The following is a 14,715-nucleotide window of genomic DNA, read 5'->3' on the forward strand; positions in this document are numbered from 1 at the left end:
AGGAGGCGCCTCCCTGGCTGTCGTCCCGGGGCTCCTCTGGGAGGGGTTCTGGGGGTGGCCGCGGCTCAGGGCCCTGCCCTGTGGCTGTCCCCGAGGAAGGCCCCTGCTGCTTGCACATCCAGTTTTTCTCTCCTTCCTTCCTTCCTCCCTCCCTCCTTCCTTCTTTCTATCTTTCTTCTTTCTTTTCTGTCTTAGAGTCTCGCTCTGTCGCCAGGCTGGAGTGCAGTAGCACGATCTCGGCTCACTGCAGCCTCCGCCTCCCGGGTTCAAGCGACTCTCCTGCTTCAGCCTCCCGAGTAGCTGGGACTGCAGGTGCTCACCACCACGCCCGCCTGATTTTCGTATTTTTCGTAGAGACGGGGTTTCACCATGTTGGCCAGGATCGTCTCAATCTCTTGACCTCGTGATCCGCCCGCCTCGGCCTCCCAAAGTGCTGGGGTTACAGGCCTGAGCCACCGCGCCCGGCCTGGCGCATCCGCTTTCAAACCACATCTGAGCACCCGCACCTTCTCCCGCAGGTGCCCAGTTTCTCGGCCTTCCTAAGGCGTCTTCCTCGGCTAAGGCGTCACCGTGGATCGGCGTGATCCTAAGGCCTCGCACTGACACAGGGAGGACTCGGAGAGCCCCGGGCGAAGCCATCCCAGAGACTCTTCCCCAGGCCTTTCCACCCCATTGGCCACCACTTCCCTGCCCTGCCCCACGGGAGGGAACTTCCTGATTCAGGAGCGGCAGGAAGAGGGTGGAGGCCGGCCCCGTTCATTTTCTTAACGCCCCGAATGATGGGGGTTGACAGAGGAAAGGGGCTTTCCCTTCCCTTGCGGCAGCACAAAACCAGGTCTGCACTGGGACCATTGGTTTAAGCTATGAACGTGGACTTCTCCGGCATCTAAGTGAGGAATCTTTCTTTTACAGGATTCTTCTATAAAGCCCTCCTAGCCAGAAGTGATGTTGAGGTCTCTGCCAATTTAAATTACATGAAAACCCTTTCCTGAAGACAGATGGTAACCAAAGGCAATGCACGATCCTGGCTTGAATCCTAGATGGAGTGGGGGCTGCAAGCTACAAAGGGCATTATTGGAGGAAACTGACACACTTTTCAGGTGGATGTGGATTAGATAAACTTTGTATCAATATTAACTTCCTCATCTTGACCACCGTCTGGTGGCTATGGGAGGAAATATCTTGGACTTTAGGAAATACACAACGGGATACTGAAAAGCAGAGGAGCACAATGTTTCCAAACTGCCGGCACCTGGTTGGGGTGGGAAAATATATACAGTAGTAAGTATTGTGTCATTATCCCTGGTTTAGCTGCCAAATGCCTAGGATTGGCTGGGATAGTAAGAGTTGGGGAAGAATCGGAACAGAAACCTACCCCATCTGTCCTCCATTCTTTGAAAGATAGAGCCCACGAATGTAGTGGAGAGACGCAGAGAGAGAGAGGGCTGATGGAAATGCAAAATGGTACACCCACTTTTTAAGACAGTTTGGAGGTCTCTTACAAAACTAAACGTACTCTTATTATGTCATACGGTAGTCATGCTCCTTGATACTCAATTGAGTTGAAAACTTATGTCTAAACAAAAGCCTGCATATAGATGCTTATAGCACTTTTTTCATAATTGCCAAGACGTGGGAGCAACCACGCTGTCCTCAAGCAGATGAAGAAACTGTGGCACATTCAGATACGGAAATGTTATTCAGCACTACAAAGAAAAAGGCTTTCGAGCCATAAAAAAACATGGAAGAGGCTCACGCCTGTAATCTCAACACTTTGGGAGGCTGAAGTGGGCAGATAACTTGAGGTCAGGAGTTCAAGACTAGCCTGGCCAACATGGTGAAACCCCATCTCTACTAAAAATACAAAAAAAAAAAAAAAAAAAAAAAAAAAAGCTTGTAATCCCAGCTACTCAGGAGGCTGAGGCAGGATAATTGCTTGAACCGGGGAGGCAGGGGTTGCAGTGAGCCAAGATTGTGTCACTGCACTCCAGCCTAGGTGACACAGTAAGACTCCATCTCAATAATAATAATAATAATAATAATAATAATAATAATTTTAAAAGACACAGAGGAATCTTAAATGCATAAATGAAAGAAGCCAATGTGAAAAGGCGACATCCTGTATGATTCCAACTCTGATATTCTGGAAAAGGCAAAACTATGAGACAGTAAAAAAATGGAGGTTGCCAAGGACTGGCAGTGAGAGTGACGAAGAGACGGAGAATGGGATCTTCAGGCAGGGAAACAAGGAAATAAAAACCAGCCATTCCTATTTTGCATGTGTTCACCGGCAGAGTGGCTCAGCCTGGTCTGCCCTCCAGCATGGGGTTCAGGGCGGCTACAGTGAGGATGGAGGGAAGCAGGAGGGGCTGTGCTCTCTCGTTTTAATAGGGCCATTGGAACCAGCTCCTCCTGGTGCCTTAGTGTGGCCACTGGAGGGGCCTCCCCTCGCTGAGTCTCCCTGTCCCTCCACACCCCAAACGTCCTCCACCATATCCTCCTCCTCTGTGAACTGAGCAGGACAACAGCCTGACTGAGCCGGAGCCAAGAACACTGGCACATCTCCTGGGCTCCTGACTCGGGATGGAAAGCGTAGAGGCTGAGGGGGACACTCTCCTCTTAAACCAGTTTCATGACTATGAGGTGAATTAATACCACCAAGCCCATCTGAAAATCTGCACAAGGATCAGTGTGTGTGTGACTGACCCTAAATATATGAAGAACCAATTAAACACACACATATGTACACACACACACTCTTACAGATACCCACACACATACAGACACACACTCTCACAGATACACACCCAGAAATGCACTCATACACACATACAGACACAAACACACACATGCACTCTCATAGACACACACTCATACAGACGCTCTTACAGATACACAATCAGAAACACACTCATAGATGCATACACATTCTCATGGACACACACAGTTTTACCCACACACACACATACACTCCTCTCTCTCACAGTGAAATGCAGCAAATAAGTTATTCCCCCAAATTAAACAGAAGTTCTTCCCCTGCTGCTCAGAAATTGCATTGAGGCTTAAGATGAGTGGCTTTTCCTCACCTGATTAATTGACACAAAACACAGGTGTTTATGGGCAGCAGGAATAGCAGGAGAATAAGTAGAAGCATGTACAGGTTCCTACAGAGCAGAGCAAGAGGATTAAAGGTGAAAAGAGAAGATTTATGAGAGCGGGGCCGGGCAGGGACGTGGGGGAGGGAGAGACAAAACAATGATTTTTCTAACAGAATGTTAATTTACTGGCTGCAATTTCAGTTTTTTAAGAGAGTCCTCCCTTGAATGCTAATGCTAAAATAAATCCACACACTCGAGATAACTGTACCTGAGTCAGCTTTGTGCAGTAATGAAATGAGTTAATTTATAGAAGATTGTCAGTTGCAGAGAGGCAACCATGACTTTCACTGACAGTTTTAACATTTAACAGAAAATATCATCTTCTTTTTTTTTTTTTTTTTTTTTTTTTTTTTTTTTGAGACGGAGTTTCACTCTTGTTACCCAGGCTGGAGTGCAATGGCGCGATCTCAGCTCACCGCAACCTCCGCCTCCTGGGTTCAGGCAATTCTCCTGCCTCAGCCTCCTGAGTAGCTGGGATTACAGACATGCACCACCATGCCCAGCTAATTTTTTTTTGTATTTTTAGTAGAGACGGGGTTTCACCATGTTGACCAGGATGGTCTCGATCTCTTGACCTCGTGATCCACCCGCCCTGGCCTCCCAAAGTGCTAGGATTACAGGATTGAGCCACCGCGCCCGGCCCTGAAAATATCATCTTCTTTAAAGCATTCTCATTGCATGATTAAAAAAGGATAATTTAAGGGCACGGGCTCAGCTCTCCACTGCAGACAAAGGCTGCGTCTGGTCTGGAGATCAAGCACAGGGAGGGTGCCCGAAGGAGCCACCCAGGAGGAGAATCACCCATGCGAGGCGTGACTCCGGCCACCACTAGAGGACACCTGTGTTAGAGTCGGGCTTACCCAAAGCAGGTTAGAAATGGCGTTATCATCTGCACCTCCTCCTTCTTCCTACAGGTTGAAACAAACAGGAAACATTGCAGGGCGTTGGAAGGAAAGAGCCTCGTCAGGGCGTCGCAATCACCGGGAAGGACTTTGTGCCGGGTTCAAAGGCAGCATGCGTGCGCGCACACCAGGCAGTGACTGAACCTCAGGCCACCTCATTCCCTCACTGCAGAATCACCATCTGGAGTTTAGAGGGTGTTCCCTCAGCCTGTCTCTCCCTCCCAACCTCTAAAGTGACTTCATTCTCTAAATTCTCCTGGATTGTGATCTGGAATTTCAATGACAGCAGATACTGAGAATATGGATGTGCCAGATTCACTTTTCTTGAAATTTCAGGCACTGTCTCTGGGGCTGTCATAGATCTGAGCTGGAGACACTGACCTCACAGCACAGTCGGATATCCAGTTCCCACCTGGAACTCAGAAACACACACAGGCTTTTAATGCACAAGTCTAGGAAGGGTTTTCACTTCTTGGAAAAGGTCTGATTTGCTGGATGACTACCTTCACAACAGACAGGGAGTCACCGTGTATGCCTGAAAGTCGAATAAGCCGAAATGGGGTTGGAATGAAAAATGATTATTTGGTGAAAACAAATACATAACTGAAAGTTAATTGTAACAGACTCCTGCCCACCCACTTCCTTGAGACTTTGCTTCATTTCATTTCTGTCTCTCTGGTGGAATGGGTGGCTCTGGAGGAAACTGTACACAAGCCATGCTCAAGTGCACACAAACCACACGGTGCAGAACAGGCCAAATCCACAAGCCAAACAGCTGAACACCTTTAGACTAAGTATAATACGCTACGAGAGGAACCCATGTTTCAGTCAGGTTAGCCTGGTGCAGACTAAACCAAGAACAGGAGAAAGATACGAAGGGAAGCAAGGAAGAGAAAGAAAGAAAAGTGGGGAAGAGAAAGAGAATACCCACAGTTTTTCACGGGAAATGACAGAGACAGCCACGTAAACAATTAGTGCTCGTTAGCTCTAGTTCATCAGTCTTCATTTTTGGGAGTGAAATGGGGAAAGAAGGAATCGCTGGTGAGTCTTCCATTTTCTGAGATGTGCTAGAACTTTTAGTACAGAAATGAAAACTCTAGCTTAGTATCTATTCATGGGCCCCTGAATTTTGTTTTTGTTTGAGACAGGGCCTTGCTTTGTCACCTGGACTGCAGTGTAGTGACACAAATATTGCTCACTGCAGCCTCAACTTCTGGGGCTCAAGCGATCCTCCTGCATCAGCCTCCCAAGTGGCTGGGACCACATGTGCACACCTGGCTAATTTTTGTAGGGTAAACATGGGGTTTTACTATGTTCCCCAGGCTGGTCTCGAACTCCTGGGATCAAGTGATCCTCTTGCCTCCGCCTCCCAGTGTTAGGATTCCAGGCATGGCCACGGTGCTTGGCCCCAAAGTAAATCTTTACATAAAAGACGGAAAATGAGATGCTGGCTGGGGCACCTCAAATATGTTTTCTTTTGAGACTAATCCACTGACAGAGATAAAACAGGTATAGATTTTTCAAGGCATCCTTTAATGTATTATTTTTTTTTTTGAGACGGAGTCTCCCTCTGTTCCCAGGCTGCAGTACAGTGGCACGATCTCGGCTCACTGCAACTTCTGCCACCTGGGTTCAAATGATTCTCCTGCCTCAGCCTCCTGAGTAGCTGGGATTACAGGCGCCTGCCACCGCGCCCAGCTAATCTTTGTATTTGTAGTAGAGATGGGGTTTCACCCTGTTAGGCAGGATGGTCTTGATCTCCTGACCCCATGATCCCCCTGCCTCAGCCTCCCAAAGTGCTGGGATTACAGATATGAGCCACCACGCCTGGCCTTTAATGTATTTTTTAATGTGACTCTGAGAAAATTTCAAAATGACCTATGTGGCACACATTCTATTTTTATAGGACAGTGCTGACTGCCACCCTGCATGTAGTCTCGTGGGTGCAATGGCGGGAACGTGGAGTCCCCTCTCTTTCCTGCCCCTTCCGCGTTCCCACACACGCACACTCACGGCAGCAGGCTCTCAGCACACAACAGGAATACAGCAACTGCGAAGGGCGTGACGAGCTGACCATACATGGCTGCTTTCTGCCCTTGGTGCTGAAGATGGAAGGTTCCAGCACCTGCTCTCCTGGGTCCCTCTCCATCAGCAAGGCAAGAGCTACTCCCTGCAGCAAGCGCCCATGTTCAGGCCCCACGTGTCATGACTGTCTGTCCTTCTCCAAGGCAGCACTCGGACACCTGCAAGCAGTGGGTGTGGCAGCCTCTCAGCTATTTGGGGACTCCCTTAAGACAGACCAGGTCAAAGGTGCCTCACCGACCACATTTGAGCACAGCCAGCGGGTGACTGAAAACACTGCCAGTCCTCAGGAAGGAACGAACCAGGGGGTGCCAGAGGCCGCCTGAGAAACACCTGACCTCAGCAGAACCTGAGATTGCCCAGTGTGGGCTACAGAGGCCTAAAATAGACCTTCTTATTTTAACTTCAAAGAGCTCATTGTCTCCAGCCAAGGCAACCAGGCCACTGAGGAAGAGTGGGAGGTTCCCTGTTGCTGCAGAAACAGCAGCCTCCATGGGTCCCGAGGCAGCACTTCATTCCAGCCCCATCCCAGGTGGAAGCCCCAGTCTTCAGGTCACTGGGTTTTCTACCCCAGAGGCAGCTGCGGACAACTGGCATCTCTTGCCTTCTAAAAGCCTTAGCCAGTGCTCAGGCGGCTGAGCTCTCATCCTCCACTCAAAGCCTTCTGGCTTTCACACCTAAGGTGACCCTCCGTTCTTTTAAGTGGGTGGCGCACCCATTTGAATAGTCTGAATAGGTGAATAGTCTGTTCCTATTCACCAGGAACCTCTCCTGCTTTGTGCTTTTCGGCTTCATTTAAATTTCCACCTGGCTCTCTGGGACTCCCAGCTCTTGACGGGCGGGGGAGTCTCTGCACCTTCCAAAATGATGGCCCAGGGGCCAGGTGCTGCTTAGTGCCAGGACATAGTAGTCGGCAGGTTTGCTTATGGGGAACGTGTTAAAGTCGTTTTTGAAGCAATGATTTCAAGACTCTTAAATAAAGTTTGTGGGGGGTGGGGATACATTATTTCACAGATGCAGTTTTCTTTTACTTCAGGATCTCCTTTTTGAAATGTGAGTTTCACATGGTGGGTGAAAAATATGCACATACTTTCTAGTTGTATTTGAGAACTTTACAAATGGCTGAGGTTAAATGTCTTTAGTTATATCATCTTTAACATCATATATGTCTCAAAGGAGAAAATTCAAATTGCCATTCCAATGTAACCTATGAAGACACAGAAGTATCAGATGCAATAGCGCCAGAACTCCTGACTCACACTTTATGAGCACACCGCATTTGTATATCAGTTTCTTAATGCGTGAAAGTCACGCTCATCATCTCGTCCTTCCACCGATGCTTAACTTATTTTCGAGCTAACGGGGGCCTGGGGATCAGCTGGTTGAAAGCACTGTTTTTCTTTCCTACTTGAAGACTTCTGGGCCTAGAAAGTGGCCAGGGAGCACGTCACTGCTGCACCATTTCGCCTCCAGCCAGGAGGGGCATTCGCAACTGTAGGGCCAGCCAACAAGTAAGCGCCGTCAGTTAGGACAGTGCGCACCGCCTGTCAAAAGCCGGCCATCATCGCATCTGTAGTTTAACAGCTCATCAATACTTACGCACACGAGATGCTTGCTCGCATGGATCACCACGCATTACTTAATCTTGTTTCAATTTATAACATACAGCACTGTACATTCTCAATAAAAGGCATAGCTACTCGTGAAACACGCTTAAAATGATGAACTAAATACCCATGAACCACAATTATGTCCGTACTTTTTATACTTAGGATTAAAAATCTCTGCATAGGAAACCCAAGTCCACATTTTACATGCAACTTAAAGATATTAGTGGTGAATTCCATTTTTTTCATTACAAAGGCTTTAATAATGTTCTAAAGCCAGACTTCATTTAAGAAGGGGTTTAAACTGAAGAAAAAGTACATACTTTAACCTTCAGGCACTTGCTTGCTGACACCGTGTGTATGTGGCACTGACCCCAGTTCTAAAGCATCTCAAGGCTCAGCCCCCTGCCCACTTTCAGGTGCTCTGTGACAGACCCTCAGTGTGTATCCTCAGTGCAAAAACGCACAAATGCTTCACAGAGCAGGAATTAGGTGGCACATGCGTGTCTCTCTGATGCACTTCCAGGAGTGACGTTAGTCCAGATGCTTCCCTAACATGGGCAACGTTACCTTCTTGATGAGGGACCGCCCCGCTTCCTGGGTGTGCAGGCTGCTGGCCGGCGCCTTCCCGCCCTCCTGCCTCCTGCTGAGTCTGTTTCTCCAGTCTTCCTCCCCGCTCTTCTTCAACAGTGCCAATCTAGGAGGGAAACATGCCAGCCACAGAGAGTTCAGCACCAAGCTCTTCCTCGTGAGAGAGCCATAATCTCAGTCAGTGAGACGCCTTTGGCCGAGACGTGACCACAGCCACCTCATTTTAACTTTTCGAATTTCATGTATTCTGAAGACAGCATGTCTGGGAAAATAATAAAGTCCCTTCTCTAAGATGGCCCCGAAGATTTTACAGCTGATTGAAACACAGAGCCGAAGTCTGACTTGCTAGATAAAAGATGCCCCATCATCCCAGCCACGGAATGTCTGTTTTACCCGTTTGGGGGCTGAGAGCAAGAGAACCGTCCCCAGAGAAAAATGTCTTCTAGCGACGCCTTCTGGTCACTCGGCGAAATAACATTAAAGGACTAAAGCTGTGTTACAGAGAATAATGAAGACGTGGGCTTAAAACAGAAACCGTGAAGCTCCCACCATCTCTTAGTATCACCCCTTTCAATTAGAGGTAAAATTTGATGTTTGCGACTGTTTCTCCTCAGGCATTCTAAGCCCTGCTCTTTTCCTATAAATGAATATTATCTTTCTTATCTGTCTTCTTTAGACAGAAACTATTTTCTAAAAACCCATTTTAAAAAAAATTATCACTTTAACTTTCCTCAGGGAATGATATACACCAAAAAAGGATCTAATTAACTGAGGTTGTTACCTAACCTACTTTAGTTCAATGCCATGTGACTTGATAGGAAGCTGCTTGAACACTGGGTTGCTGAAAGGTTATTTTTCACAAATGTGAGGCTGTTTTGGCTAACTGTATTGACATGATTGAAGAAATCTTAGGCATTTGCATTGGACAAACAAACATGGAAAAGATCAAAGGTAAAAAAAAAAAGGCGGTGATCATTAGATTCATCTGAGCTGATGCTCAAATAATTTAAAGATGAGGGTAAAAACAAATGTCTAGAGCCCTTTCCCTCTGTGCTGGACCTGATGGGCCAGGTCTTCTAAATATCACTAATGCATAATCCATAAATGTGCATTTTTTATTTTATTTTTATTTTTGAGACAGAGTCGCACTCTGTTGCCCAGGCTAGAGTGCAGTGGCACGATCTTGGCTCACTGCAATCTCCACCTCCTGGGTTCAGGCAATTCTTCTGCCTCAGCCTCCCAATTATCTGGGACTACAGGCACATGCTACCATGCCCGGCTATTTTTTTGTATTTTTAGTAGAGACAGGGTTTTGCCATATTGGCCAGGCTCATCTCGAACTCCTGACCTCGTGATCCACGTGCCTTGGCCTCCCAAAGTGCTAGGATTACAGGTGTGAGCCACCGTGCCCAGCCTGTATTTTTTATTTTTATAAATCTGTTTTAGAGTCAAGGTCTTCCTTTGTCACCAGGCTGGAGTGCAGTGGCACAATCATGGCTCACTGCAGCCTCGGGTTCCTGGGCTCAAGTGACTCTCCCGCCTCAGGCTCCAGAGTAGCTAGGACTGCAGGTGTGCATCACTGTGCCTGGTTAATTTTAAAAATTTTTATTTGGTAGAGACAGGGTCTTGCTATACTGCCCAAGCTAGTTTTGAACTCCTGGCTTCAAGTGACCCCCTGCCTCGGCCTCCCAAAGTACTGGCATGACAGGCGTGAGCCACCGCACCTAGACAACAGTGTATTTTTAAGCAGCACAGCAGCCCTGGTCCCAGTTTGGCCAGCAGCTCCCTTTGAGTACCTCGGTTTTCCCTCCCGTATCTGTCACGTGAGGAACTGGACCAGATGATCCTAAGGGCCCTTTTTCCAAGCTTTCCTATTCCCATTCAATAGTTGTTTTGGAGATGAGAGGAGATATATCCTATGATAAAAGTTTTGTTACGCTAATAAGAAAACAAATTTTGTAGAACTTAAACAAGAATCCAGGGACATCGACATATGTGGACACAATTATGCCGTACTTGTCTGTTTACTCAGTCAAATAACGGAAAGTAAGCCATGAAGAAAAAGAGGCCGGAGCTTCGAGCTCTGGACCTGTCCCCTTCCTCAGTCTCTTTTCCTCCTACTAAGGGGCAGCAGATAAGACCTCACGTGCGCATTCTCGAGAACCGTGGCGAGGCTGCCTATCTGTTTCATGCAGAGTCCATTTGGGTCAAGGTCTCATGTGGTCCTAACTCCTGAAATTCCTGAATGTTTAACAGCACCCTGCATGCTACAAGGGCTAGTTCATGGGCTGGGACACGAAATCTAGATTCCTTTAAGTGTTTTAATTCGCATCATTTTGTACCACATATAATGACTATGACTCACTTTTCTCCAGTTATTTTGAATGAGTCAGTTTTATTCTAATGAAAGAATCTCACAAAATAAAATCATTAAAAGAAATTCATATTTGCATGCTGCATTTGAGCTTTCAAAGCATCAATGAATGAGACTTTCAGAAAGTAAGCATGCCAGCACTTTAATCCCCAGGTGAAGACTTCTTTCCAGTTCCTCGTCCTGTGGAGCCAGGCACTCATCTCACTGATCCTCTCCTTGCACACTGGCCTCAGAACCAGCTTCACTCACTTCACCGTCGACCCCGACCAGCAGTTACTCCTCTTGACCATCCACCTTGTTAATCGGATTGGATTCAAATGATGAATTTTTAAAAAATCAAATTCATCTTCATGAGTTGAGTTTATTGAAAGTCACGAGCTCCAGTCTTTGAAGACCTTCTCGAAACGAAGTTCTCAAAGGACACCAGCAACTGCATCATCGATGATTTCCCTGGTGGTGGCTTTGCGGCATCTAAAACTGACTTAGAAAAACATGAGCTGTGGCATCGGAGGTCACCGCCTCGTCCACCTTAAACTCTGCTGATCTGCACGGCGACCCCTAATGTACTGGAAATTGTTATTCTCATTTCTGACGGACAAGGGCATGAGCATATCCGGGTCAGGAATTCCACTGACTGAGGTCACGCTGGATGGTAGTGGGCAGAGAGACGTGACCACAACCCTTGCCTGCCTGTGCTTAGCCTGTTTCGCTGCGGCAGAACATTAGCTGACCAGACACATTTCTGCCATACCGTTTCAGGAAGCGCGTAGGATTCCGGCTTTCTTAGAAGGTGTTTCCCACCATGGATGGCCGCCAAAGAATTCCTCCATTCCAAACCCTGAAATTCTGCTTCTACATGTGCCAGCAGGGTCACCATTAGGGATTCCCAAAGACGACAGCGCAACCACAATAACGTGGAAGAGACTGAGCTTCCGTGGAGCCCATGTGGCCCTTGCAGCCAGCCCGAGCCCACAGCCTCCGAGTGCATGATGAGTAACTTGAACGTAACATGCACTAGAACTTGAATGTGTTCTTCCTGTCCCTTTAGACTTCCTCGTTGGTGTCCCCCACGCTGAAGAGGGCGGGAGAACATGTTTGGGGAAACATGTTCCTTCCTCCTGTGAGCTCACGGTGCTCCCACTCACCACAGACTGCCAGGCTCCGAGAGGGTCGAGGAGCCGATGTCTGGGTCTATGCAGGACATAAATTCCTGCTGGTGCAATTCAAACAACTGTCAGCGCTTTTCACAACTGCCAAGTCCAAGTGCTGTTTGCAGGACTGTGGTGCTGGGAGCCTGGGCAGCGGCTTGGCCTGGGGCTGCGTGAACCCAGGGAGGCGCACGACACTGGCTTAGTCACCGAAGCCTGGCCCAGGGCCACCATGACAGGTGCCTGCCAGGCCTCCCGGGGAGCGGCTCCTCCCCTTCCACAGCCCACAAGATTCTGCAGGGAATGCTGGCCTGAGAGCCCTACTTGCTGGGAACATGGACTTCAGGCTCAGAGCGGTCTGGGTTGGGTCAAACAGGAGGCATGACATGTGCCCCTAACACTAAATAAGGTGTGCTTTCTCTCTCTTTCTTTTTAGAATTCTCCCTTCCTTTTAGAGAATTACAGGCACCTCATAGATCTCAAATAGGGCTGAAATGCACACATAAATAACTTATATTACATCTTGGTCCTGGCTGGTTCACAAGTTGGAGAAGTGAATCAACCAAAGTGTATGTTAAATGAGAGACAAATCAAACACTGGAAGAGGAGGTCCAGGCATACTGGGTCACACCTGTCATCTCAGCACCTTGGGAGGCTGAGGTGGGAGGACTGCTTGAGGCCAGGAGGTGGAGACCAGCCTGGGCCACAGAGCAAGATTCTGTCTCTACAAAAAAATAAAAAGTAAAAGTAAAAAGTCAGCTGAGCATGGTGGTGTGTGCCTCTAGTCCCAGCTCCTTGGGAGCCTGAAGTGGGAGGATCATTGAAGGGTGGATGCTGGGGGCAGGGCAGGCACGCAGGAAACACAGGAGCCTCCAGCCAGTGCCCCAGGGCAGAACTCCACAGAGGCGGTGGATTCTGCAGCAGTTCAGGGAGTTCCACTGAGTCCTTACATGCCACCAGTTTCTCAAAGTGAAGGATGGCTCTGTTTTTCTTTTCCAATAGTCTTCTTCCCCATGAAAGCTCAGATGCCACTGTTTCTGACGTTGTGGAAATAAATAAGATTTCTAAAGGCCTAAGGTACACTTTAAGCAATAGCAAAGGTTTTATCCCTAAATAACGTAAGAATTATTTAATTCACAATGCCTCTCAAACAAGTTCCCAAACAGGGACAATTTAAACACACATCATGTGGACAGTTAGAAAATAGCGATTTTCCTAATCCAGTGGGAAAAGTCAACTGCATCCTAAATGTTATGCTGGTTATGGTTCCAATTTGACATTCTCAATGTCAGAAAATATTTTTTTAAAAAAGGGTTGTGTATGGTGGCTCTCACCTGTAATCCCAGTGCTTTGGGAGGCCGAGGTGGGAAGATCAACTAAGGTCAGGTGATAAATAAATAAATAAATAAATAACTTTTTAGGTTGGGCGCAGTGGCTCACGCCTACTCCCAGCACTTTGGGAGGCTGAGACAGGCAGATCACCCGAGTTCAGGTGTTCGAGACCAGCCTGGCCAACACAGCAAAACCCTGTCTCTACTAAAAATACAAAAATTAGCTGGGCGTGGTGGTAGGCGCCTGTAATCCCAGCTATTCAGGAGGCTGAGGCAGGAGAATCCCTTGAACCTGGGAGACGGAGGTTACAGTGAGCCAAGATCCTGCCTCTGCACTTCAGCCTGAGCGACAGAGTGAGACCCTGTCTCAAAAAATAAAAATAAAAATAAAAATTAAATGAGGTATCGTGCCCAAAATGCAGAAGGCCGTCTGTGACTCTGATTAGCATTGAGCATGGAGAACTCAATGTATTTAGGCCCCAGACAGGGGAGAGACGGACACAGCAAGACTGAAAACAGACCCGCCCTCCTTTGCGGGCACAGCCATTTATAAAAAAAACACGAAGGAAATCTGTAAATCCCAGGCTCTATTTCTTAGATGCTGAAATGTGAACGTGGATGTGTAATTTGAAATAAGCCATGTTAGGAACATGTGAACTGAGAAAATTCATGAAGAAAGATGGTATGTCTTTCTAACGCTGCCGTCTAGCTGGAATTTCTGTCCTTACCGTATTCTCCTGGTTAGAAGCCACGAAGTTGGCTGCCCTAACACTAATCTGAGCCTACCCTGGTCTCACCATGAACCAGGGGAGAGTTGGAGACGTGGCCCCTGGGTCAGTTCTATTCACTACCTGGTCCTGGAGACTCCCAGAGCTAAATTCCTCCTTTGGTAAAATGAGGCAGTCAGAGGCAGTTAGAATAAGGTTTGGAAGTCCTATGATTTTATATATTTCTTTCTCAAGAAAGCAAGTAAAGCCCAAATAAATATGGGAATAAGGAAAAACATTCTTATTTTAATTAGTTTAAGCTTCATTATTCCACTTTCACAAAAGTGAAGGATTAAAGTCTCATTTAGGGCAAAGCGATCACGAATGAATTGTAAATATATGTAATTTAGTTATTTTCAGCAAAGTACAAATAAAAGTGCCGTCAAGGTAAGGGGAAAGATCGCTGGTAATGTATTTTGTGTTAATTTATTACAGACATAGCCGCTAAATAGTGTCCCTTATCCTTTCTTTCTTTCTTTCTTTTTTTTTTTTTTTTTGGAGTGCAGTGGTGCGATCTCGGCTCACTGTAACCTCTGCCTCCCGGGTTCAAGCAATTCTCCTGCCTCAGCCTCCTGAGTAGCTGGGACTATAGGCGACCACCACCACACCCAGCTAATTTTTGTATTTTTTAGTAGAGATGGAGTTTCACCATGTCAGCCAGGATGGTCTTGATCTTTTGACCTCATGATCTGCCCGCTTCGGCCTCCCAAAGTGCTGGGATTACAGGCGTGACCCACCGCACCCAGCCCTTTGTC

General features: G+C 47.3%; 1 protein-coding gene across 20 annotated transcripts in view; it reads right to left on the reverse strand.

Annotated features, from left to right (window-relative positions):
- SVIL (supervillin) overlaps positions 1-14,715 on the reverse strand; it is a 171,999-nt gene that overhangs the window by 43,676 nt on the left and 113,608 nt on the right. For 10 of the 20 annotated variants that reach the window (XM_074405187.1, XM_074405186.1, XM_074405190.1 and 7 more), the window contains one exon: positions 8,320-8,446. In XM_074405187.1, coding sequence (XP_074261288.1) covers positions 8,320-8,446 — 127 coding nt within the window. Of the gene's footprint in view, positions 1-3,086; positions 3,165-4,018; positions 4,067-8,319; positions 8,447-14,715 lie in introns of all 20 variants that reach the window. The other 10 variants (XM_074405172.1, XM_074405178.1, XM_074405176.1 and 7 more) reach the window with 2 other exon arrangements.

Source organism: Saimiri boliviensis, chromosome 8, assembly GCF_048565385.1.
Source record: "Saimiri boliviensis isolate mSaiBol1 chromosome 8, mSaiBol1.pri, whole genome shotgun sequence".
NCBI classification, from domain to species: domain Eukaryota; kingdom Metazoa; phylum Chordata; class Mammalia; order Primates; family Cebidae; genus Saimiri; species Saimiri boliviensis.